The following is a 27,730-nucleotide window of genomic DNA, read 5'->3' as shown; positions in this document are numbered from 1 at the left end:
CAAAATATAGCAATACAATTAAAAAAAAATTTTTTTCAATTGATGTTTTATCCATTTCCCTAAATATAAAATCTTGAACATTGAAGATTTTGCATATAAACTGTACATTTTGACCATTATTGTGACCATATGCATGAATTGAGTATTTGAATGTTACAGCGCCTCCAGTGGTCACCAGCAAAAAAATCCAAGATGACAACACCCCTATTATTCCTCCTAGGGGTTCCTTCTAACAAAAAAATAAGGTTGTCAAACTTTACCCAGAAGCGTGAGCATAGTTATCAATCTTAGGGTTTGCCCCCTGACTAATAGAATCTGTGTAGCATTTTAAAGGAAATCTGGGTGATGCTCATCCCGACTTCCGGCCAAATGCTCCGTCGTCATCACACACAGAGCTCCATTCCCAAACCTTTATTCTGAAAGTCCCCACCGGAAGCTCCGCGTCCCTTCGCCAGTAAGCGCATCCGTCCCCGCTCCCGCTGCACCGAGCTCCACAGCGCCGATGTCTGCCTGCATATGAGCGGATGGTGGACCGTTCCCCGGTGAACAGCGCAGACTCCCCCGCGCCGTGAACATGCCCCGTTGCCGCCGCCTGTAGCGACCCAGATCCAGGGAAAACAGCCAAGCAGGATGTGGCAGGTTCTAGCCTGCGGCGCCGTAGTGTTCCCCGGGCTCTTCCTCGCCTTCAGGAGGGTCCTGCCGGCCGTGTTCCGCCACTGGAGCGATGCCGACGTGGTGCTGGTCAGCGAGAGGTGAACGAGGCTCATTCATTTCCCTAGTCCGTTAGAAAGCAAGCGGGGCCGCCGCGGGTCGCAGCCCGGCTAGCCGGTACCGCGGTGTTTTAAGCCTGAATTACGGTCCTGCGTTACACCAACGCAGAGCCTACGTACGGCATAGTGCTGCGTTCCATTTACCTCGGAAGTCGGAACTGGGAACTGGGAATGACGTCACAGCCGAGTTATCAGCGTTCCAGTTACAAGATTGTAGTTCGCATATACCACATGAAACATTTTAATTACACTATAGCAGCATATATATGCCGAACAATACTTGTATACGACTGATTTAGTGTGACCAAAACTAGAATGAAGTGCTACGGATTTTTACAGGGCTCTGTTCTACTGTTTACAACCGGGGCAGCCATCTTGGAATCTGAACTCGGGGGTGGTGAAGACTCTCCCACTTTCCCAGTGGGAAATCCCACTTCGAAGGGCGTTCCAGTTGAAAAATACAACTGGGAACTGGGAAATCCCCACTTCCGAGGACAAATGGAACGCGGCATAGGCTCTGCGTTGGTATGACGCGGAACCATAAATCAGCCTTACGGCGTAGGGTACGCGGTGACGCGCACCGTACGCGAACCTTACGCCGTAGGCTCTGCGTTGGTGTGACGCGGAACCATAAATCAGCCTTTTATTCCGTAGCCGGTGTCGGGTCACCGGGACCTTCATTCGTTTGGACGCTGTCAGGCGGGTTTAATCCGCTGCTGGGTTGAACATCCGCTGCAAAACACCGAACCTCACGTCCCAACAGCGATGTTGGGTCCTTAACAAGACGTGGCTACGAGGTGCAAGGTGTTTACCAAAGCGGCCCCCCACTCCACTAGAGCTCCAGCCCCCCAGGACCAGGTCCAGGACCAGGACCTGGACCTGGACCTGGTGTGGGGTTTGCAGCGGTTTTGCAGCGGTGGAGCTCTTAGAGGTTTATGCTGAGGCGGTGGTTTTGGGTTGGGCCTGTTTTGTGTTTTAAGATGAAGTGTGTTTTCATGAGATGAAATCACCACTTACATTTTTTTTTCGGTTTCTTCAGCATCTTTTCACTTTCTGTTTTCAGAGCTATTATTATTATTATTATTATTATTATTATTATTATTATTATTATATTATTATATTATTACAACAGTTATTACAGTTAGGGTTGTCCCGATCACGATTTTTTTAGCTCCCGATCCAATCCCAATCACTTGAGTTTGAGTATCTGCCGATCCCGATTTTTCCCAATCCGATCACTTTTTTTGGCTCCCGAGACAATTCCGATACTTTTTCCCGATCAGATACATTTTGGCAATGAATTGAGAACAAAAAAAAAATAGGACTAAAACTCAAATTATCCCAAGTTTCTTTTATTGTCCATTGGAGAATATTTCAACAATAGTGCAATAACAAAAATGAATAAATTTAACTTCAAAAGAGGTAGTTGAATGATATCCAGTCAAATTAAAAAACACAAGAAAATTTAAATACGTTTTGGCTTAACCTTAGTGCAACATTCTGAATGGCATGAAATGAATAGCAGCAGCTTAATGCAACAGGAACATATATACAATTTCACAATTCAAACATGTAAACCATGTTAGTTTCGCCGGCCGGAAGTGACGTTAAATGCAACGATATATAAAACGATTCAATATATATTAAAAACATTAATAACTAGGTATGTCCCGATACTTTTTTGGCCGATACCGATGTTTTGAAAATGCCGTGATCAGGCCCGATCGATCGGGTGGCCAAAAAATTTTTTTGTGTAGCCTCATGATGCTTCATTTGTTCTTTATGCATATTCTATTATGTTAAAAGGTGGGCAAGATAAGCGTTATGCTTCAAGCCCATACCTTTTCAGTCAAAATAATCACCATGTTGACCAAAGAAAAACCTGTAAATGTTTATTATTTTGCTTAGTGATTTTCATGCTTAAAATTGACCAAAGTAAAGATTAACTAACTAACTAAGATACTACAAGGCAGGTAGCTGTCATGATTTAATTATATATATATATATATATATATATATATATATATATATATATATATATATCGGTGCTAAAAATTTTGGGGGGATGCAATTTACTTTGGCATACAACGGGGTGTAACGGTACACAGAAGTCACGGTTAGGTACAAGCTTGGTACAATGGGGGAAAAAGAATAGTAGAAAATCATATTTTGGTCCTTTTAATTTTGAAAAATGTAACCATCCAACAATGGCTTATTGGTCATAAGTTTTAGTGAAGCAGTTCAGTTATGCTACAGTGGAAAACTGAACATAAAGTAGGGGTTTATTATTTCAACAAGTCCACTGTTATTTTGTATTGTTTTTTTTCTTCCTGGTTTGGGTTCAGTTTATTTTACACATTAGAGAGAAGAAAAACATTAACATTTACATTGTTCTGTCTGGAATTTATATTATTTGAAAAGATAACGTTCCTTTCTTTCACATATTTGATCAACAAATATTATTTCAAAAGCAAGTGTCATTTAACCTATTTAAAACAAACATAAAAATCTGGTTTGTGTAGTTCAGTTTGATTTTCTAAAAAAGACGGGAAATGAATTGTCCAATCACATTATATAAAAAAGACAACAACATACAAATATGTCACAATACTAATCGCGGATTCGTTGCTGATAACTGAGTTTCTGGGACGCACACAACCCTTTACAAATCTGATTCAAACCAATTTAAAGAGATCCTCAGGTCACCTGTTTATCAAATGTTCGAGAGCTTACACTGGATTCTGCTTGACCGGTGCCCCTTACTTCTGGAAGTAAATAAAATAAAAAACTTATTGGAACCAAATAAATATTTAAACAACATTTAATTACTATTAACAGTCACCCATAGACTAAAAAAACATATATACATATATATATATATATATATATATACACACACGTGTATATAAACGTATAGCATGAACATTCACGCCCACATTACTAGCATCTCAGCACTCTGATTTCCAGGTAAAGGTGAAAATGCTGCAGCCTACCATCTGTGATTGTTTGTTTTTTTCATTTTCCTCTGCTTTTGTTATGGTGAATAGGTCCCCGATTCCCTTTTATCACATTGAGCCTTTAAGAAATCATGTTGTGTATGAACCAGCTGAATGTCTTCAACCACTAAGGGTTGCAAGATGAATGAAATGTTAAAATCGGGTAACCTAAACTTTAATTTTAATGCACTAATATTTCCAGCCCACTCTCTCCACGACCGTCGCTCCGAGTCCCTCCTTCACAGGCGTTTTGCAACTGTATCGTACTTTGATTAATTAAGTGGGAACTTTTTGATCTTTGTAACTGCCCCTAACAACGGACCTATTGGTAGGTCCCACTCTGCTTAGTTGCTGTTGCTAACTTGGAAATTGTATCTGTGTTTTACAATGTTGGCTGCATGTGTGACCTTGTCCCAAGATGTTTTGGACATTTTTGTCAAGGAGCATTTAGATGAGACTGAAATATGCCATGGAGGCATATGTACAAAATCTATAAATAGATACAGTTGGTAGGAAGGATATATAGATGGCGAGGGTTTACAGATCACAGTTTAAGAAGCCTCATATTAAAGTTGTCATAATCACAGATGACAACATCCAGGATCTACACTGCTCATGCCCCACTGGCTAAGATTAAATTAATTTATATGTGTAATTGGGAACGACATAACTTCAGATCCACTCCACGACAAAACATCACCACAAGCAGTAGATTTGAGTAATGGTACTAGAAGTGCATTCTGGATTGTCGAGGGAGCACGTGGCAAAAGAAAGAAACCCTGTCTGTCACTTCCGGACGCGCTTCATCAACATGCTGTATAGTTTCCTCGATGGGCACAAAATAGAAAAAACGGACAACTCTGGTTTAAAAAAAAAAGAAAAAAAAGGTGGTAGTAGGTGCGTTGCCGTATTTTGCAGTTCTTTGCTTTAGGCTGGTCGTCATGGAAACATGATGCTCTGCCAAGACCGGTGATGGCAATGGCCGTCTGTGGTGCTGAGTTTGGGCTCAAGAAGGTATAGCTTGTGAGCGTGAACCAAAATGTATACCGACTGTGTACTCTGGTTTGAGCCGAGGCCGCATCCACATATGTGGCGGTCACCACCCCTACTCCTGTGGATTATCAGCTTTGTTGCATTATGGGAAAACAAGAGAAGTCACGGGAGACAAAGAATTTTTAATAGTTGCTGTTGTTCCTTTTAACTTGAGGTATGTTGTTCTTTATTGTGTTTGGCACTTTGGTCCTTTTTGTAATGAAATAAGTTTTGTTGGCCTACCTACCGGCTCCAGCTAACTTTTGATATAATGGCATTTGACCTACACATACCATCACCTCTAAGAGTGCAGGAGACCTTTGGAGGACTGCACACAAGGCTGTCTGTGTTGGTTGATAACCCTCAATCCTCCACCCTCGGTGAGAGGAGTCTGATGCACTTTAGTGCAACCATAAATTAGCTTTAAATCACACTGATGTCTGTGGCTTTGACATTGCAAACGGACAGTTTCATTTCGCGTCCGTCCATTAAGGTATGCTTCTGCGGGTTGAGGTCACGGGGGCAGCAGCCAAGCAGAGAGACCCAGACCTCCCTCTACCTGGCCACCTCCTCCAGCTCCTCTCAGGGAATACGGAGGCGTTGACAACCCAACCAAGAGATATCATCTCCCCAACATGTCTGTGGTCTGCCCGGGGCCTCCACCTGGTTGGTCCCAAGGGGAGTGTCCTAATCAGAGGCCCAAAACACCACGACTGGCTCTTCTTGATGTGGAGGAGCAGCAACTCCCGCCCAAATGGTCTCCCTGTCTCTTAAGGGAAAGTCCAGACACCCTATATTGAAAACTTATTTGGTCTCCTTGTATCTGTGATGTCATTCTTCTCGTCTCTGCCCAAAGGTCATGACCATCGGTGATGGTAAGACCAAAGATTCAATTAGGAGCCTTTGAGAGCCTTGCCTTTTGGCTCAAGTCTCTCTTCACCAATACAGACTGGTAAAAAGTCCACATTACTGACCCCCCCCTACAGTCGTCGGTCGTTGGTGAACAAGAGCCTGCGTTAGTTAAACTCCTCCACTTGAAGCACCTCATCCAAGACCTGGAGATGGCATTCCACCCTTTTCCTGTTTGAGACCACGGTCTTGGATGTGGAGGTGCTGGTTCTCATCCCTGCGAGCTGAAGATGGCGCGTTGAAGCTCACAGGTCCACATCACCATCATTACATTTGTTTGTGTCTGTTGAGTCTGATGGCGGCACCGATTGTCACCTACCAGCCGGAAACCCATACCAGGCTGGCACTTGTTCCCCACTTGATTATCTAATTGATGAACTGGTACCATTCCTGAATAGCACCATTCTCCCAAGCAGTCAGCGATGTGTGCTGCATCCATTTATGCGATTGTGTGGTCCTGATAGGAAGAGAGACCTCCTTCTTGGCATGAAATGCACTTAAGCCTGTTTTCTTTTTTTGCCTCTGCTGTCACTTTCTTTTTGCTCTACTGCAGTGCCCATGGCCTCGCAGATTACGTAGTCCATTTACTGGAGGAGCAAAAAAAAGGGAAAAAAAGCCACCTCTCCTCACTGTCAGGCGCTACGTGACGGGGCAAGTAGTCCGTGAAAAACAAAACGGTCAGTAGGAGGACTTGGTCGAAGTGAAAGAAAAGATGAAGTTGTTCACTGGGCTGACACAGCAGGAAAGAAAAGACAGCATTGCCGAACAAGGCAGCAAGGCAGTTCTTCCTTTCCCCCCCTCTCCTCACTCGCCTCTCACCATCAAGCTCAGCATTTTATCAGTCGGGAGAGTGGGGGTTTATTTGCGGACACAATGAATAAGCTATGTAAGATCTGGGTCTTGTGACATGTGTGTGATCACACCATAAGGCAGTAAGAAGTAGGGGGTAAATTCATTTGTGTTCCAGTGTTACATTTATGTGGGTGAAGAGATTTTACTTAGTCTTTCCCAACTTACAGTGGTGAGCTTGTAATTGCTGGTCACGTTGCCTGCGTTGCCTTGCTGATGCCAGCGTCATGGCAACCTACCCTGAATAGGGATCGTTAATAGGAGACATGAAGTTCAAATGGGGGAAACTTTCTTCCTTTGTCACCTCTGATAGTTACAGAACAGCGTTAAAATATATATATCTTTAAAATCAGTAAAATAGTTTTGCAACAATGTGGTACTCCAATAGATCCATCAATGCAAGGTTTTTATTTATTTATTTTTGAGGCATGAATTGTGAGCCGTTGACTGGAAAAAATCGTATCAATCTTGTAATTTAATTAGTTTCTTATTCTGGTGCATTGCATGTCAAATCAGCCTTCTGGTCCAGTACACAGAGTTTTAAAACGGAACTATATCCATGAACAACAAGCATTCATGTCAAGAGGTGGGCCGGTTTATTATTATTATTATTATTATTATTATTATTATTATAGGCTGACATCTTGGACAGCTTTTGCTTTTAAATCTGCATACAATAATATGCAATATAAACGTTGAGAATATGACTTAAATAAGCATTTTACATTAAAATTCAGTGGATGTAAAATCGAGCTATGGAGACTAAAACCAGAGTATGTTTAGCTCTGCTGTAAACCGGGACCTTCGACGTGGAGGTCAGCGGACACTGACTGACTTTTGCAGCCAGCTCCTGGTGGTCGGTCGAGGAACTGCAGCTCTGCTTAGCTCCTCAAAGGCTTCAACCCCCAAAAGTTGGGGAGTGCATACACACATACATATGTCCATCCGTCAGTCAGCTGGACGTCCTGAGGTTTTGGTTGGTGCTAGTTATCAGAGCAGACTTTTCCATGTTCTTTGAACTTATTGGACTTATTGAAGGAAGGAAATGTCCTGTACTTCTCGTTATCTTCTGTCCCTTTCATCAGCAGAAACCATCTTGGGTAACTTTGGACTGTAGACCTGGTCGTCTTTTGGGACAACTTAGTTGCATATTGATTTCAGATAACTGTACTTGCAGAGTCGGCACATTTCTGGGACGTTCAGATTACACGACTCGCTGTTTTTTTGCCATGGGTGTAAAAGTTTGCAACTCAAATGCTCGTAAACAGGAGACTACCTGTAGTTTTAATCTTAAATATTTCCACCAAATCTCAAGAATTGCACTAATTACAGATGTGATTTCTCTGTAGATCACCAAATCACCTCATTCATTACAAACAGCATGATTATATAAAAGTAACCTCTTTGATTTCACAGTCAGCAGTGATGAGGAGGTGCTGATGTAAAGCAGACTCGCAGGGGAAAATCGCTCCTAAACAAAGTGTTTTGTCAACGGGGTGACTGTCTACTATTCCTACAGCTGGTGCAGCAGGAATAAATTACATGATTTCTGATTTCTAAGCAGCTTACTGTCAGTGCTGCCAAGTTGGAGAGCAGCCAGAGAGAGAGCTCGTTTGAGCCAAAGCAGTCATTCATAGTTTGCACAAATTGGTGATATAACCAAGCATCCTGCTTAAATCGAACGAAATATAACCCTGTGATTGAGAACTGAACATTTGTCCAGTGTTATTTATATATTTTTTAAAGTTACTTAACATCAGAGTCGGTGTGAGTTTTTCATCACTCAGAATGTCATTCTCAGGGGTTCACCGTAGGTAGGTGTGAGGCCTGCAAGCGTTACGCCTCAACAGTGACACCTCAAATAGAGATGCACCAGCTTCTCCTATGTCACGGGTCTGTTTATAGATGAGGAAAGTTGAGGCCGAGCACTGCTAATCCCGTAATGGTACACTGAACTAGTAGGACTCGCCGCTTAAGTAGCTCACCTGAAGGAGCGCCTGTTAGGAGCATGACCCACATTTCTGTGTTTTGCTTGTGGACTCATGAATCAACTACGAGTTATTATATAGGTCCATGTGATGTAGACCAACATCAGCGGCTCTTATCTTTATATTTTTATTCATCCAACACTTTTTTCTTTCCCATCCAGAGTTCACGGTCGAGGTTAAGTATGATCAGTTGCCAAAGATGCATACCTGTCAAGTCTCCTGTTTTGGACGGGAAACTACCGTATTTTACCCCTCTTTCCCGCCATCCTCCCGTATTAGTATTTTCCCGTAAATTTCCCGTTTTTATAATATAATAATTTTGAAACAGTAAACTGAATTGTCACTAGCCTAGCAAAAAAACGTATTATATTGAGAACGTGTTCTATTTGCACTAAAATGTGGAAATTTACAGTATGAAAGAAAAAAACAAATGTTTTGTAGTACGCACTGAGCACTCTACCGTATCCCATAATTCAGTGGGCCACTTCCGCAAAAGCTGGCTGTTTCTCACTTCCAAGAACGTCAATTTCTGATCTACTTGGTAGTTCACACCTGGCAAGTATGCAGGTCTCCACTGGATGCATCCTTGATAACATGGGCGCTGCCAGAACACATCCGGGATCTGAGCGTCCTCGTCGACATGCAGACTCTGAAATGGATCAAAACTTCAGCTGCGACTGACGTTTCACAAGAGTACCGACGGGAAACAGATCCTGGCTCAGCGGTCATGTGACCGGCTGATGTAGCAGTTGAATAAATGGTCCCAGGGTTTGGTTCTAGCTCCAAACTAGAAGTGGTGATTAAACCTAAGAGAAAACTGATGGTTTTCTTGGACGGATACAGTCTTATTTGTTTGTTGATTCCTACAGTAGGTACTAAGTACTTATGGATCAAATACAGCACGTTTAAGAGTTTAGTTTCTGCAGTGTAGTGTGTTGTTCTGTTGCGGTTTGGGTTTACCGCTTCACAGTACCACAATCCTGATTGTAAGATAATCTGTGACTTCATTTTCTTCACCTGTCAGTCGCATTAACTCTGGTCGAGTTTTGTTTCTTTAACCTTTTTTTTTTTTTTTCTTTGTTTTTACTAAATCTTGTTGCGCATCTCTTTTGCAGACTGGTGTCCTCCATCCACGCCATCATGGCAACCACAGCAGGGGTCATTGTCGTGTTGTCATGTCGGGGTAACGTCATCTATGACAGGTAAGACTTGGTGTTATTGATCCTGTTGCGACATGGTCCTGAGGGGCAACACACAAACCTCTGCACCCACTGATTTCATACTAAATACTATTTGTTTACCAGCCGCTGAGTGGGGATTTATTGACTTGGTTGTCCCTTTAAACTTATCAACTAGAACCTTTTTTTTTTTTTTTTTTTTTGCAGTGACGGCCTGATTGACACCACGTCTTGAGGGGTGTTGATTAGTTTTTGTATTTCTGGTTTCAGCCAGCGTAGATATCCTGGAACTAAAAACAGTCGCATGCCACTGCAGTAAAACCGTGCCGCTGCAGAGATTTCAGCATTGAAGTACCTTGTCGACTGTTACATTTGCTAAAATCCAGGATTCTTTAGGAAGGAGATTCATGAGATCATTACTAGAGGATCTTCACGTTTTTCTCTGGACAGAGATCTTCTCAGTATCGCGAGCAAAGCAGCCGCTGTAATCCAGCCCTCGCCTCCCCCTCCAGGTTAAGCAAGTGCGTGCTAGTGTAGCGTTAGCCTCCATGTGCCGTTCAGGAAAGTGTGATGCTAGGCTAACGCTAGCCCTTTAATCCTACTGAGTCAGCAGCCGGACCGGGGCAAGTCCCAGTTCCAGGCCGCTAATCCCAGCCACCCCTCCCCTCCCCTCCACCCGGAGAGCTTAATTCCTCCACAATGATGCTCAGTTCTGCCGTCCTGTGACGTGTTTGCAGCCTGAAGCTTATCAGATACGTGCACCGCAGTCAGACCCTTGAGCTCTGCAGCGCTCTGCCATTATCTGTTTGTTTAAGCCTCATTTGTGTTGTTTTCAACCATTTCCCTTAAAAACATCCTTCTAAAAACATGTTTGACAGGAATACGTGACCCCCTTATACTTTAATAATCCCTTAAAGGAAATTAATTACTTTGAATTGAATTAAACTGAATTATTTGTAACTTTATGATATTGTGCATTAAAAGAAACAAGACCAAGGCATTTATAAACCACAATTACCCTTAAAATGGTGAGAAGTCGGCAAGTCCACTGTACCAGTGTTGGTACGGCCGTATGCAGTAGTTTCAGAATCATCTCATCATATTAGGGCCAATCCCAATACACCCTCTACTTTCTACCACTACCCCTAAAAAAAGAAGCCACAGATTTTAGGGCACTTGTAATCTTCCCAGGGCCCTGTCCCAATACACCCACTTCCCCTACTTTTCAGCACCACCCCTAAATTTTGCTTGCTACATCACTGCGTGGTTTACGTTCGGGTATGTAAGCGACTGCGTAGTTACGTTTGCACATACGTCACACCATATCAGGAAGCTGAGAGCCAAAAGCTGTTTTAATTTCCGCTGTAGCGCTGTTAATATGCCACTTTATTAAGTTTTAATATTTTTTCAGGCGTAAAAGTAACTGTTAAGATCCCCAACCTGGGCTCAGTTTATCCAAATAACGCCTGTTAAGAAATTTGGTACGATGTTTTCGGAGAAGAGCCGCCGGCTCGGAGCAGCAGCTCACGGCCGGGTCAACCTGCGCCGTCGTCCCGGGGAGAAACCTGCAGCTCTGTGGAGAATTACCGCTGGCGGAAATAAATCATTTAGGAAAATAAATGCTGGTTTAATAGATGAAATCTAACAGTTGTAGCTACGCCTGTTAAGAAATTTGCTCAGAAAATTTCGGGATGAGAACTGCCTGCCCGCTCGGGAACTGATTTATGGTTCCGCGTTAAATCGACGCAGAGCCTACGGCGTAGGGTACGTCGCACGTCGCCGCGTAACCTACGCCGTAGGCTCTGCGTTGGTGTTACGCGGAACCATAAATCAGCCTTTATTCTGGCGAGGTTTGAAAAAGACTTCCCAACAACGGGTAAACGAGTGATTATGTACATTCACTGAGTGAATATTATGAAAGTAAAATATATATTTCTTGCTAGAAATGTAATCAAAATGCATTTTTATGCAGAAACTAACTCAAAATATTGATTTTATTCACTAAAAAATAAGAAATGTCCCATGTTTTTTTTTTTTTTTTGATTCAGTCCGCAAATGACGATGAAAAGCATTCTGGGAAATTTTTCTAGCCCTCGGGTATCTAGGGTGCATCGGAAAACCCTCGCTCCGTAGGGCTAGATTCATACACACTACCCTTGTTTTCCGCACTCCCCCTAGATGAAAAGAGGAATTGGGACACCACTACCCTCACGGGAACGCTCAAAATTTAGGGGTAGGGATGGGAAGTGGGGGTATTGGGTATATTGGGACAGGGTCTTCCCTCAGCATAATAGACTAGCAACAACATATTATGTTATATTAGTGTGCCACATTTATTCAATATAATTGAAGCTAAAAAGAAAGAAATTATGTGGTAAATAAATACTAGGTACCATCTTATTGCGTCTATAGAATTTGAGAGGGTGAGTTGCAGTCAGGGACTGATAATCACAGGTTCTGATGAATTGAGCATTCAGCATCTGATGAGCGTTGGTAAAAATACAATGTACGTTAACAATCACAACGGACATGGTCAACCTCAGATGAACAACAACTTATAACCATTTTCACTGTGATGTCGCTTATTTAATAACATGTTAGCCACAAAGCAGAAGCAGTTGATGGGCAATACCAATACTGTTCCAATTTTTTCTGCACATTAATCATTAAAGGGTTATAAAACTATTTCCAAGCAATTTGGAGTTCAATGTTCAACAGAGAGAAAGTTTATTCACAAATGGAAAACATTTCAACAGTTGTCAGGACTGGACGTCAACGGAGGTCGACTGTAAAGCCTTGAAATCTTCCTAAAAATAAAGACATTTCCTCAATGAGCGGCTAAACTGTCTCCCCACTTTCGACTTGAGAAGCAAAATATATTGCTGCTAAAGGTGAACCTGCAAGCGGTTGAATCATGGGGGTACTTAGGATTGCCCAAATCATCAATATTTTTATTTCTTTTTGTCTTCTTTTGAAAATAATAATAATAATAATGGCACTGTGGAGGAAAAAAAAGGTTAAATTGTTGTTTGTCTTGGGTTGTATTTGCTAAATACTACAATAAGATTGTTTTTATTATGTTTTTACACATACAGAAATGTCGGATTAACCTTTCACTCATTATCTCACTTACAAAACCAAAACGTGTTTTTCAAGCAGCAACACTGCAGAGCGATGATGTACGGCTGCCGCTCTCCTTCCTCTCTGAGCGGTTTGCTGTGCCGCTCTGCTCCTAATCTTCGTCTTCTGACTTTAAGAGCTAAAGAACCCAGTGAGGGGTCAGAGGTCTTGGCTGTGCCCTGCAGCTTTACTCCATCCTGTCCACATAATTAACCATCACTGTAATTGGTGCTCGTTACAGCGCTGCAGCCGTCCAAGCTGTTTATTGGACTGTACTTACGTAAACCTGCCCGGAAGCTTTTGGGAGGTTTGCTTGTACGTAAGTTAAATGAGTGTCTTCGTGCATTTCTTCAGTCAGGATCAGGATTTTCAACGCAGAAAGCTGTGATGGCACTAACTCAGCATTTAACGTGAAATAAATCCCTTATTTGCTTTATGTTAAAAAAAAAAAAAAAAAAAAAAAAGGATTTAGACTGAGATTATGGCATTTCATTTACTTTATCCTGTGATGTTTGAAGACGGTATCTCAAGAATTGTCATCTTTGTTGTTTCCCTGCAGTGAACAGTTTCTTACTTGCAAAGGGGTCTATGTTTTCATTAAGTTTACTGTCTTGGTTAACTTTTGCAACTGAGATTAAAGCCACACTAAAGAACGATCTAACATGAAGCTAACATGTAACTCCAACATATTCATTTATAACTTGTGCTGCAAACAAGAAGTCTGTGTTTTACTATAAATTGCAGATGTGAAGGCTTTGAGTTGTGTTAAACAATTACCATTTAAATTCAGGTCCCCAGGAAATACTACTCCCGTGTGAATAGGGCATTAAATTAAAGCTCAGGCTTTAGTCATATTGATGATGATGATGATGGTGATGATGATGGTGAGGAGGGGGAGACAAGCTGCAGCAAAGATGGAGGATCTGGGTGCATGAGAGTTAGAAGAGCTGAAGCTCGTCCAATAAATCCAGCTGAGCTCTTTCAGGTGTCCTATCCAGTGTCTTTGATTCAGCTGTTATGCCCAAGTTGGAATTATTATTTTTTTAGTTTCCTCTTTAAGTGCTTGTCTTTGTATAAACTCATGTTGTAAATACACAGTTTGGGAAAGTGGGTCTTTGGTCCTGCTTAGACCTGGTATTAACATCTGGCCACAAGCGGGCAGCCTAAAATGCATGTGTTAATTCACCCAGAATGCATTTAAGGACACATTGAGATCCATCCACATTAGGAGGCAGGGTGGACAGTATGCAGACATATTTTTGTTTTTAATGGTGTAAACGCATTGCATCTTGGGCTCCATAACATTTGTATTACAATGACATCAATAAAGTGATAACCTTGAGACGGATATTTATCCCAGGTGTCAACGGACGTTGTTTGTGCTGGTCACTTGTGATGGGATCACTCGTGGGAGATGTTAATAACGGGTCCAAACGGAGCCCAGCTCAGCGCCAATATGTTTTCAAACTCGTAGAAATTGGCGAGTGGCATAAAAGGATGTGGTGGGCTGCTGTAGAAGTTGATGGGGTTGAACAAGCTGTGAAGTGGCTGGAGCACCAGGACTTGTGTATTATATAATACATCATCTAGAATGACGTTCTTTTAGCACAATGAGTCCGTCTGACCGAGGTTCAGGAATCCTCGCAGCGCTTCCTGCCAGGCTCACTTGTGTTTTGCTGTCCACAGTGAAAAGGATGTGATGGTGGCGCTCGTATTCTCCACACGCGTCCATCTCGGTTGTAGCGTCTCTGCAGCTGAAGCCCTCTGGTTAGACAGGATGTTAATACAAGTCTACAGTTCAGATGTGAACGTGGAGCTTGAAGATAACTGCTGTCTCCAGTGGTGCTAGTAGAGCACCGCTGGACCAGGAAATGTAGTCATTTCCAGAGCCGTTTCCATCCCTCTCATGGTCCAGAGTCCTTCCTCTCTGGTGTTTGCCCATTTGTCAGTGTTTTACATCTGACTTTTCCTTCACCTTTGTCATCTTTCTAGAGTTTTTCCATGTTTTTATGTTCACCCAAATAAAAGAGAAGATTTTTTACTGTCATTTCACCATCATTTTTTGAAGGCTAGTTGGTTAGTACTCAGTGCATCTATCCCCACATACCCGCCCTCCAATCAAACACATATTTTGTTTGTTTGACTTTTTTGAACAATTTAATTAATAAAAGTAAACTGCAATAAATTACAGGTTGCAATAAAACAAACTAAAACCTCCTTTTAAATAACAAAACAACAAACCAAAGTAATTATTTCCAGCTTTTATTGATTTATTGTGTAACAATATTATTTGCTGTCAGTGTAACAAGTTTTTTTTTTTTTTACTCTGTAACAATATAACAATATTAATAGCTTTATTTATCATTGCTATCAATACATTTTTTTTTTTCAAAAAAGGCCTCTCTGTGCAAAAGGTGTTTAAACTCACCGTCAAAAACCTGTCCATTGTTCTCAGAGGCGGTTCAGTCTCCTGGGGCCCTGGGCAATAATTTACACAAGCCCCCAACTAACTAATCGACCTTGTATAGTAAATAATTTGACACTGACAGAAAATGTGGAGAAAAAAAAAAACAACGAAATAGTGCAAATTTGTGTTGTTTCAAAATAAAGACACCACTGGTACACAAGTATCTCCATCCCTGCACCTTAGTAGCACATTTTCTAAATATCCTGCGTATGAATTCTATAAAGTTCAACTGAGAATGGCTTTGATTTGACAGCTGAAGAATGAGTTTGGTCCGAGATAGTTATTTTATTTTCAGCTGTTAGCTGGCTTCCTTCTGATCCCTTCTGGCTCCAATCATTTGCCTTAGATGGTGCTTTAAAGTATTAATAAATTAAACTGAAATGACTTAAGTCGCTTTTTATTTTTTCCACTCAGGCACTGGCTGACCACCTATTTCGTCATCTGGTATGGCGTCCCCTACATGACGTATGACATCTTCGCCATGTACCTCAGCCACTACCACCGCTACCGCGTCAAAGGGCACGAGGACTACAAGCAGCACTCGCTGAGGACCGTAAACTCCTTCATCCGGAAGGAGTTCCTGCTGGTGCTGCACCACATCGCCCTGCTTACCATCCTGCTGCCCGTCACACTGGTGAGGAGGAGGGGGAGGAGGAGGAGGAAGAGGAGGGGGGGTTGAGGAAGATGAGGGAGGCACTGAGGAGCATAGACGAGGCCAGTAGTCCAAACCAGTGATTTAGAAGACTGGATGAACTGTTGACAGTGTTTCTAGTGATAAACTCAAATGCACAGAGAGTCCGGACGGTTGCATGCAGCTCTACAATGACCTATTTTAGTATTTTAATAGCCAAAACGTTAACATAAATGCGTTGCTAAATATAGCAACACAAATGTGTTTGTGGGAAACACTGGAGCCGACGTGACGAGTAATGAGTCAAGTGATGTTTTGGTGAAACATCCTGCCAGTAATGCATTATTGCTGCGTGCTCTAATGTTGCGCAGTAGTTTCAGATCAATTCTTCCATAAAGATGCATTATCTCGCAGTGGTTGCTTAAGTAGCTGCAGAAAATAGACCGGTGGCGCTCCGTCATGGATTACCTTGTGCATCGCTTCACTAAAGCATTCCCCCTCGGTCATTTTAAAGAAAGGAAGAAAGAAAAAGGTCTCAGGTCTCTAAAAGACTGAAATCCAAGTGATTATTAATGTGATTATTGATCATCTTCATCCTTAGATCTTTTGTAGTGTAAATGTTGTAAAGGGGACGGATTTGTTAAGAGTGGGCAGGACTCGGGGTGGTTTTCCTCTGAAGTTCTGGCCAAAAACAGTGAAATACAGATTAAATGAAAGTATCCACGTTCAGAGACGACTGAAATAAATGTGTGCACCTCAATTAAGTCTTTAGCAGAAGCAAGAAAATAAAGGCTTTTTTGAAGGTATGACTGAACAATATCTGAAGATGTTGACATTTTAAACCGGGGTTCCTGAGCTAATATTTGCCCAGAACCTTTCTGTCCCCTCTGAATGCCCAAATATTTTACCAAACTCGCCTAGGAGCTCCCGCTTCTCCGTCCATGAACCCTAATCACCGGTGGAGTTTACAGAGTGCTCCTTTCCCAGCAGCATCCAGGTTAGCGGGCCAGGTGCGCTGGTAACGCCGGCCTTTGTTTGCAGCGGCGGTCGGCGGCTTTAGGAGATCACGTTACCCTACATTATTTAGCTCCAGCTGCTGTCATCCTGGCTTTTTTTTTTTCTTTCTAAACACAACTCCCCTTCCTTTGTTTCGCCTCTTGTTCCCTTACTCATCAGCTTTACGCCAGTTTAGCTTGGCTGCGTAATACATGAGCTGGCAGGCCAGTCTGCTGTTCTGTTGAAGGACGGAAACACGGAGAAAGAAAGAGAAACTCAAAGACTTGACCATTTTTAAGTGTTCGGTCATGTTGCACATAAAATACAGGTGTGGTTGATGACATTAGGTGATAGCTGTCTGAAGATCCAATAATTTGTACTCTGCGGTCAGGCCGCGCCGCGCCAGAGCGAGGTTAGTTCCACGTGGGATGTTTTTGTTACATAAAAGTCAACATTTATGCTCTGAAAGGCCTGAGTCCACGAAAAACAAGTCAGGTTGATAAGATTGAGGCCAGAAAGTTGAACCTTTGTCCTTCAGATAAACCGACTCAGTCAGACTCTAATCAATACCTGAGTAGCGTAACCGACCAGGTGAGACTCACATACAGGTGTGTTCTTGATATAAACTTTCAGGTTAGTTTCTCTGTGTCACATGAGGTTAATATCAGACAAAAGAAATTGTGTTTTGTTAGTTTGTGGTTAGGACACGGGTAGGTCTCCACCTCAGCTCGGTTACCAAAACCTATTGATCTGTTCAGTGACCCTCATATCAGGCGTCGGTGCCAAAACAAGTGCTGCTGGAGCTAAAACAAGGACCAGCGGCAAAAGCTAGCAGAAGATGAGCTAAAGGGAGTCCATCGGGTCATCCAGGTGGCTGGTTTGATCCAGAACCAGTCCAGTCAAAACCAGAAATGGTCACAGCAGCCTCTGTTTTATTCACATCACGACAACTTTATTATCTTTGACACAAGAAAGATAATGCTCTGTCAGAGACAGCTCCTAGTGGTCATTCGATGAACTGCACTACCTCATTTGCTTTGAGCAGGAAACGCCGATGCTTCCTCGTGGTGAACAGTCTCGTTGAACGTGTCGGCTGCTCAGCGGTCCACCATCGCCGTCTTCTTAGTTTTCTCCATCGTCTCTGTGGGACCATGTCCCTCCAGAGCGCCACACTCGGGCCGGACGCTCCTTCTGACTTTAATTTACATCTTTAGTCTTCAAATCACAAGTCACCATTTTACAGGCGTGTGTAAGTTCCCATTCTCTGTCTTTTGTTAAAAGACTCGACAATCTTTGTCATCCAGTTCATTTGCACGAACGACATTAAGCCCTTTAGGGGGATTACGTAACGTCAGAACAGATGTCCATGTTTCCCAAATCAAACCGAACACATGTCCACTGTCCTGTCCATCTGACATCCGCTCATCCTCACAGACACTGGCGGTTCATTATAATTATCACCTGACTGGTTCCATAGGATTTAACACACAATGCCAAGAGGGAAAGACATAACCAATGACTCAGAGCAGCGATTGCTGCTTCCCATTAAATGGACATAAAAATTCAAGGCATCTCCAAACAATTTGGAGTTTAACGTTATACAAGCCGTCCCAGGAGTAGGGCTGCAACTAACGACTATTTTAATAGTCGACTAGTCACCGACTATTGAAACGATTAGTCGACTAATCGGATAATTAGTAATTTTTTTTAAATTTATTATGAGGTTGCTTTAATTATGTGGCAAATGATAATAAACACAAGAAAGATTGCACTAGAGCCCTGCTATAGCGGGACTGTTTTCTTCATCCTGCTCCCGCTGAATTTCTGACCATTACCGCCTGCAATGTTTGTTACACTCCGGCCCCTCCCGCAAAACTCATGAATTCATGCCCGCACGGCGCACAATAATAGAGATGCATTGTCTTAGTGTCTTCTCCTGTCCCGCAAGAGAAATGTACAGACAAATCTATCTGATCTAATGTTAACATAACCATTGTGGAGTTTGATGGATAATTGATAGTTCATAGGCTGAAAGTTAGATGCAAATCCATCCTTGTCATCAGCGCACAAGCCTTTTTTCGCTTTTCGCGCTGCATCAATTATGATTGAGGTTATATAAACGAGTAGGCTGTGAGTGGCTCAAATAATACTAATAAATGACATAAAATAAACAAAGTTAAGAATTAAACGAATTAATTTAATAAATGAATCGCTTGGCCATTACATTGCTGTGGAGGGAGAGGATGCTGCTGACCGACTGCGTCCCAAATCCCGCGTCTCTCATCTCAAGATGCTCCACAGACACTAAACGCAGTTTCTCCAGATATCTGACTTAATTTAATTTAAAATACTTTTGTCATGCACAGTCAGGCATAACGTTAAAGCTCTCTTTTAAAGCCAAAATACGCTTAATATCTTACCAAGGCGGGTCCGTTTTGTTCAACACTCCGACGTGCATTTTCAAATGCATTACTGGCGTGCTCCGTGATGAGGATGGTCGGCTTTGCAAACCTCGCAAGTCATCTTTTTATTCGGGGTATCCAGGCTAAAATGCTCCCAAACTTTTTAAGTTTTATTACCCGCAGTTGCACTGAGACGCTATCGTGCATGCGCAATTCTCGGCAGAGATTGTATTGAAGTGAGACGCCTCACTCCATTGGAAAAACACGTCTGGCGACAATTGTCGACAATGGAATTCATTGTCGACAATTTTGATTATCGGTTTTTGTCGACAACGTCGACGAATCGTCGACGAATCGGCTGAAATCGCGACAACACATTTGGAAGACGACCGAACGAGTACGTGAACACGGAAGAGGTTCAGCGACGCTGCATCTGAATGTTTGGTGAAGAGCTCAGACAGCATCTCAACAATAAGACCAGGCACGGCGGTGGGGGGGTGATGGTCCGGGGTTGTTTTCCTGCTCTGTGTTGTAGTTGGTTGAGCTGACGCGCAGACAACAGTAATGGAGGGGATTCTAACCTTTGCAAATGACTTTAACGGCGTCTCGGGGATTGAGAGGACCGAGTCGTTCAGTCAAATAGACATGCGGTCCACGTCTGCGCTCTCCGTCGTCGTTTTTCTGGCAGATGGCAGAGCCACGTCATACTTTATTCATCAACAGCGAGCATGGCTCTTTTGTCTTGAGCCTCTTTATCCATCCTGGCCGCCTCCCCGTTCTAGGGTGGCATCAACCAACACTCAGCGCTGTGCTGCTGGTCAATATTTGAAAGCTTCATTCATTAGTGATGTACGTGACATCACTCCACCGCCCCACCGCCTCCACCTGGCTCCCTTTCTAGTTATCTTTATATTGTGCAGGACGGAGACGTCAGCTGTCTGTAGTTTAAAGAAACGTATGCATCTGCCTCTGGGTGTCTCGCTTCAATTTAATCCACCTCAATCTAATTTGATACTGCGTGTGTGCATTTGTGTGTGAAACTACCAAAATAAGACAGAGTACCTGTCTGGTTCCAGTCTGGACCCCGGCCAGCTTCCTGAGTAGGGACGGTCCACACCGTTCCTGAAGATTTGTCGCTGTGTGGCGACATATTACTTCCTGTATTGTCGGCTGTAACAATGCCGCTTTGTTCTGGCCGTGTTTGGAGGACGCAGACCTGAGGCATGTTCGCTCTTTCAAAGCTGAGGAGAAAGGGGGGAAAAAAACGGGCCTCAGCGGTAGTGCTGGGCGGTATACCGGTTCATACCGAATACCGGTGTTTATTTTTCTTATGATATGAATTTTTCATATACCGTAATACCGGTGAGTATGTACAGTAACGTACACAACGTTGGGAACGCCGCGCCGTGGAACGTAGCGCCGCTGGACACTGTTTGTGAGGGGACTGTTTAGCAGTAGTGATGCACCGATTGTTCGATAACCGAAATTGTTCGGCCGAAAATGGCAAAAAAACACTTTCGGTGTTCGGTGGAATAAGTGGGAAAAAAAACGAACAATTAATAACGGCGTTGTAAAATAAGGAAATAGACTGGCCGCTCCCGTAACAGTTGCGCACCACAAACATAAATCGTTGGCCAACCAAGAAGTAACCACAAAGAATTTGACCTAACATTCACCAGGAGGTGGAACCAAAACAACATAATGCTGGGAAATTAAAACATGTTCAGTTTTTTACGTTCAATAAATATTTTCTACCTTGTAATTTTGTAAAAGATCAGTCAGACAACACTTAAAGTCTTTAAGTGTTGTCTGACTGATTCTCTCACTTCATTAGAATCATAAGTGCTGCCACCTCATTGTAAACGGCATCATTTATGAGGCCATGCAAACCTGTATTTATACTAGTGTGGACATTAATGTTTTTCTACAATATTTCCTCCTCATGACAGTAAAATAGGCCATTCTAAGCCAATTTACTGCAGCAATTCCTTTCCAAATCATTAGAAAATGTGGGTAACACCCAGTTGTGCATGAAAAAAAAAAATACCGTGATATACCGTGAAACTGATATAATTTTTAAAAATACTGTGATATAAATTTTTGGTCATACCGCCCAGCACTACTCAGCGGGTCATATCGCTCGGGTATTTACCTGTATGTCTTAGTGACTTGTGACGGGGAACTGCGAGGAGTCAGCGAAAGGATCCTCGAGAAATCCCTGGCTCCTGGGAAGAGGTCTCTAGCGCCACCATTAAACTCACGGGTCACATTTATTCTCTATAACCTGCCTCCCACATTTAGATCTTTGTCTTGCAACAGCAGACGGCGGAGGAAGCTCCCGCCGAGAATCAGGAACCCTCGCCAGTTTCACCAGGGGGCGGGGCTCTGGTGACCCGTCAGAACTTGGTGCTCAGGGCTGCATAATGTCACAAAATTGTGCAACAACGATGTTCAAAGTTGCAGTGAGGATATGACTCGCAGCGTATAAACAAATACTTGAGTTTCAATCAGAAATCCAAAATCTGGGAACCAGAACATCCCACGTTAGGTTTTCCAGATCCGTCAACCGCTTAGACTCTTCCGTGGTTCCGTCTGCCTTTCGCTTTCAGCTCTTAACACATCCACGCGTCAGAGAATAAAACTTGCTCTTTAAACATGTCATATTTGGGCAGTTTTTCATGTTCATGTAGTTTTTCATGTTACTCTCTGTTCTAACCCCAGCTTTTATTTTGATACCAGTTTTGCTCAAACACACCTCGTGGTTGCTAAGATTGCTCATTTTAAATTAGATTTGTCATTTTCTTGCGGGAATCAGAGTTGGCTAGAAAAGTTTAGTGAGAGCGGTGTATTGAAAACACCGTTATTGTTTGTAGAGATGATGAAATCTTCAGATATTTTGGCCCCTGTGTCGTCTTCTCCAGAGAAGCCGCTCCAAACGTTGTTCTTGATTGCCAGCTGTGTTTTATTTTTCAAGCCCGTGTTTGTTTGCTCAGTCTGTGTGTGTTCTGTTTGTCTGTTCTCAGTTCTTCAGAAAGGACCAGGGGGATTTTTTCATCGGCTGCTTGTTCCTGACCGAGCTCAGCACACCCTTCGTCTCCCTGGGGAAGATACTTATTCAGGTGAGGCGGCCCGTACAGGTGGCAGGGACAAACCAGCCGGGACGCCATTTAAACGTCCTCGGGCCTCGGCTACTCTGATAGATTAAAGAGGTTAAGTTGGGAAATCATTGGTTGAACACTTTAGTCCAGGCAGGAGTTGTCTAATCACAGCTTAGCAACTGTAACTAGGAACAACGGGCCTGTTGAGCTTTGTTGCTCGTTCTGGCTTTTGTGCATTTCTCTCTAATTAGAGCAGCACAGAACATATAACAAGGAGACTGTTGTCTTTTTTTTTTTCTTTTTTTTTTGTTACCCTTTGCAAAAGCCAGAGCGCAAGAACGACTGAAAAGATTTAGCCGTGTGTTGTTCTGCCGACTTTAATGTGTTTTCTCCCAAACACACTGAAGTGTGTCATTAAACTGCAGTTTGTGAGGAAGCCGCATTAACAACCAGTTCACGGCCGGCTCGTCCGCTGAGCTTTGTTTAGCTTTACTGCGTCCGTGTAGCGACTAAAGACCTACTCCGACAAATCCCAACATGCTCTCCTCGGAGTAAAAAGTATAAAAATTAACACACAAATCCCCACTTTTGACTTAATGGCGCTTAATCTGTGAGACGAGCAGTTGGCCTGGTGAGGAGGCCGTCTGAACGTGTCGAGTCTGAAACAAACCGAAACAAAGGATTCAGTTCAGGTGGACTGGAGTCTTCGGACCGCTCTACAGTCCTCATGTTCCCAGGATGTTCCCAGGATGTTCCCATCTTCCACTGTCACATCAGGATACCTGGACTACCGCCATCAGGCAGAACGGAGTAACCATCCAATACTAGCCTCGAATAAAACATTCAAGTCAAATTGTCACTAAATAAGATATATCAAAACCATAATTTCTTTTTTTTTTTTTCTCTCTCTCGATATAAATTATATTGTCTCGCACCATATCGCGAAAATATATCCATATATATTAAAATCTTGATATATCGCCCAGCCCTAATGTCCACTGTAACTGAATCATGGCAGATAAATAAGGTCTGTACACGAGTATTTACGTATGGAAGCGCTTCCTTTCATCTAACTTTCACTTTTGTGACAAATGATTCTAGACGTCAAACATCCGAAAGACTGAGTCAGGTTTGGGATGATGCTGTCGTTAAAAAAACCAACGTTGAAATATTTTATTTTGTAAGTACAACAAGGCTGCCTCTTCAGTCTTTAGTTTCTGCAGAAGAAGGTCATTTGTATTTTTTTCTTTGCTACGTCCTGCTCAGGTGATAGTCTGATCCTTTCATCATCAAAAACCCGAGTATCTCCATTTCATTTGGGAGTCAGCTTCTGACTCTTCTATCAATAATTGAGCTGCATGGCTCCCCCCAGAAAAAAGAAAAGACACCAGTCAGCACCATTCAGCAGAGAAACGCCGCCACCGTTCGCCCTCCCGCTCCTGAAGACAACAGCTGTAGTTAATGTTTATTAACTCACCCACATACGGCCCACACCGCGCTGACAAACGCGTCCAGCGCGTGTTCTGCAGCTGTGAGCTTTACACGGCATTAACCCAGAGCGTTAATCGGTGGAAGCAGTGGACCGTGGGCGCTCGGGTCTCTGCTGACATCTGCTGTCAGCAGAATAAGAAAAAGCAGAGCAGAGCTGCAGCGTCGCCCTCTTTTGGACCGGATCAGCACTAACAGAAGATCCGCCTGATGTTTTTACTTCCGTCAACAGCAGCATCCTCAAATCTTTGTTAATAATAATAATTCATTTTATTTTGAGGCGCCTTTCAGGTCACCCAAGGTCACCTTACAAGAGATACAGTTAAAAAAACACACATTTTATAAGTTAAAATACAATTAATACAAAAAGGCAGCTTTAGACAGCATAAAAAAAGTACATGGACCAATAAATAAAACAAATAAAACAAACGGTGTAGTGTAGTGCACAGTGTCCGGTTAGAGTGAGTGAGCGAGTTTGAACAGGTGAGTTTTGAATTGGGTTTTGAATGTTGTGATGGCGTCTGTGTTGTGTGGGGGGGAGGGAGTTCCAGAGTCTGTTCCACCCATGTACCTGGGTCGCAGGTCGTCCCAAACAGGGAGCCCCGGACTTCCCCTTGTCCTGGCCGAGTCCTGGATCTGCCCCCGGGACTCCTCCTGGGGGACTAACCCAAACACCTGGAACAGTCTGCTATAGTCTCACCTGGAAACGGACCAAAACAGAAGTCTGGGGCTGTTGTTGTGGTGTTGCGTTGCACACCGTACACTAGGAATGGGCGATATTTTACCGTTCACGATATACCATCCAAAAAATTCCACACGATAAGAATTTGTCATCTCACGGTAAAAACGATAAATTCCCGTTGATGACGTTTTTGTGTAAAGCTGATTTATGGTTCTGCGTGGAAGGAAGGAAGGAAGGAAGGAAGGAAGGAAGGAAGGAAGGAAGGAAGGAAGGAAGGAAGGAAGGAAGGAAGGAAGGAAGGAAGGAAGGAAGGAAGGAAGGAAGGAAGGAAGGAAGGAAGGAAGGAAGGAAGGAAGGAAGGAAGGAAGGAAGGAAGGAAGGAAGGAAGGAAGGAAGGAAGGAAGGAAGGAAGGAAGGAAGGAAGGAAGGAAGGAAGGAAGGAAGGAAGGAAGGAAGGAAGGAAGGAAGGAAGGAAGGAAGGAAGGAAGGAAGGAAGGAAGGAAGGAAGGAAGGAAGGAAGGAAGGAAGGAAGGAAGGAAGGAAGGAAGGAAGGAAGGAAGGAAGGAAGGAAGGAAGGAAGGAAGGAAGGAAGGAAGGAAGGAAGGAAGGAAGGAAGGAAGGAAGGAAGGAAGGAAGGAAGGAAGGAAGGAAGGAAGGAAGGAAGGAAGGAAGGAGTCATTACAGTTTTGCAGTACAGGTGGACATTTAATTGGTTTTTATCAATTCAATTTAATTGGTGTAGTTTAATAGTATTTAGTATCTTTTAGAGCAGTGATTTGGGGGCTCCAAAGGCTGAATGTGGTGATAGATTTATAGTTAAAAAGGTGGAGTTGAATTGGTATTTTTTTTATCGTTATCGGGATAAATGCCAGAAATTATTGTGATACATTTTTTTAGTCCATACCGCCCATCCCTACCGTACACACTGGGAAAAGATGCATGTGATTTGGTTTTTACTGAAAGACAAAGAGGAACTTGTGACTTGAGCGCACGGCTCATGCAGCCACACTACACACCTGGTAAATGAACAGACATTGATGCAGTTGTTGTCTCTCTGTGTCGTCCTCCAGCTCAGCCTCCAGGACTGCTGGGTGCACAAGGCCAACGGCGGCATGGTGCTGTCCACCTTCTTCATGTGCCGCATCGCCCTCTTCCCCTACATGTACTGGATGTACGGCAGCCACTACGGCATCCCCCTCTACAGCGTGCCGTTCCACCTGCCGCTGTCCGCCAACCTGGGCAACTCCTGCATCCTGGCGCCGCAGGTCTACTGGTTCGTGCTGCTCTGCCGGAAGGGCTTCCGCCTGTACCAGCGCAGCCGCAGGCCGCACCCGCTCCCCGCGGAGGCGGCGGCGGCCGCCGTCGCCGACACCTCCAAGGACGATTGATATCCGGCTCACGACCGCTCGCTCAAGCCGCACACTCAGCTACTAACTGAACCCCGCCGTTGTACTGTAGTACGCCAGGACTGCCTGCTCTCGTTCCACAACTCCTGGGCATTCTCCGCACACTTGAACTCCTCCGTTACAGATCTGCCGCCTAAGTGGACTTCTCCACCACCGATCGTATGCTACTACTGAATTTGGTCATTTGTGTTCTGTTTTTGGGCTCGACTCTGGCCCGGATCTAGTTGGAGCGTGCTCCGTTTAGAGTGCTGAAGAGAGGCCTCGCTGCAGGTGGAGCCGGAGCAAACGCACCTCAAGAGGAGCTTCCGTGGAGAGACTTTCTCTTATCTTTGTCCCACTGTGTTTACAGCTGCTGCTGGTTGGGGAGGTCTGTTACCGTGAGTAGCTGTTACGGCGGGATGTGTTTAAATTTACGGTTTTGTTGCAGGAGCAATGTCTTGTAGTTGCTTTTCCTCTTCCATCCATGCGTTTCTCACACTAACGAAGGATTAGGAACGGTGGTGGGTCGTGTTTGAAGGAAAAAAAATGACACTTCAGAGCTAAAAGCAGCGGCATTGTCTCCTCCCAGTTGATATGGTAGCGTCTGCGCCAGTAATCCTAGTTTTCCTCACAGTTTTTTTTCTTCCCGTTCAACAAGATTAAACATTTTCAGGATTTCGGTTTGGTAGTGAGACGTTCTTTAATACTTTTGGAAAGTTTGAATTGCACAGAGAGCTAATGAAAGATCTGCAAACTTGTTTTTGATTTCTGTGGCGTTTGTGTGCATAGTTAGACGTTTCCCAGCTGAACTCTGGGTCGGTCAGAGCAGTCAGGTGAGTTGTGGCTCAGCTGGACACTTTTAATGAAAACAGAAGGAAAAAAAAAAAGTTAAAGGTGTCCGGTTTGATTTCTGTTCAATACTTCCTGTTCAGTTTCTTTGCAGATCCACAGGTTTATACACACTTCTATATCAGGTGTTGCATCGAGCACTTAAAACAGAAGGCTGTACATACAGTTCTTGCGGTTTTAGAGATTTGAATCATGCTTGAGTTGAAATAGAAACATAGTTTTAAAACATACAGTCTGCATCAGTAAAGGGCCATCCACACCAAGAACTATAACGTCCTCTAAAATTCTGGCTTTACAATTGTGTCGCTGAGCTCACGAAGTCTGAAAAATCTAAATAAATCTCAGTTTCCGACCTGTTTTCAGAAGTTGAGTTTATTATCTTTGAATTCAATTCAAGTTTATTTCTGCAGCACCTTTCAAACTCAGTGGTTTACAGAATAAAACGTCCTTTTGCATTTCCAAGAGAAAAAGTATGTCAGAAAACGGCTGAAATATCACTTTACAAACTAGAGAATTGGCTTTAAAATCATCACAATGTATAGGTTTTTTATTTTTGCATGTTTTGAAAGTTCAGACATTTTGACTTTATACACTTACGTTTGTGAGAGCCGCTCAGAAATTGTGGAAGAATAGTTTCTATTAATAAAATAGAAAAATTAAATTTTTTTAGTTGGTTCTAGTTTTTTTTGTCTCTTATTTCAAGAAATTGTAAATTTATCAACCTTAAAATTTGCTCAAGAAAAGTAATTTCTGAAACCACCAAAAGGAATATTTGCCAGAAAAAAAGTGTTAAACTTGTAACTTTGTCAGAGAAACATTAAGAAACATTGTGACTTTGTACACACACATTTATGTTAGAAACTTTTTGAACCACTGCACTTGTTAAAAAG

The 27,730-nt window shown here is 43.1% G+C and overlaps 1 protein-coding gene across 1 annotated transcript; it reads left to right on the top strand.

Annotated features, from left to right (window-relative positions):
- The first annotated feature begins 430 nt into the window (after positions 1-430).
- tlcd3a (TLC domain containing 3A) lies at positions 431-27,730 on the top strand. Its single transcript, XM_061740339.1, has 5 exons — positions 431-752; positions 9,660-9,746; positions 15,724-15,943; positions 22,362-22,457; positions 25,677-27,730. The coding sequence occupies exons 1-5, from the start codon at positions 631-633 to the stop codon at positions 25,992-25,994; spliced, it is 843 nt and encodes a 280-aa protein (XP_061596323.1). The 5' UTR covers positions 431-630; the 3' UTR covers positions 25,995-27,730.

Source organism: Cololabis saira, chromosome 14 (genome assembly GCF_033807715.1).
Source record: "Cololabis saira isolate AMF1-May2022 chromosome 14, fColSai1.1, whole genome shotgun sequence".
Lineage (NCBI taxonomy): Eukaryota > Metazoa > Chordata > Actinopteri > Beloniformes > Belonidae > Cololabis > Cololabis saira.
Note: the sequence above shows the minus strand (reverse complement) of the source record. Positions and strands in the feature narration are given on the sequence as shown.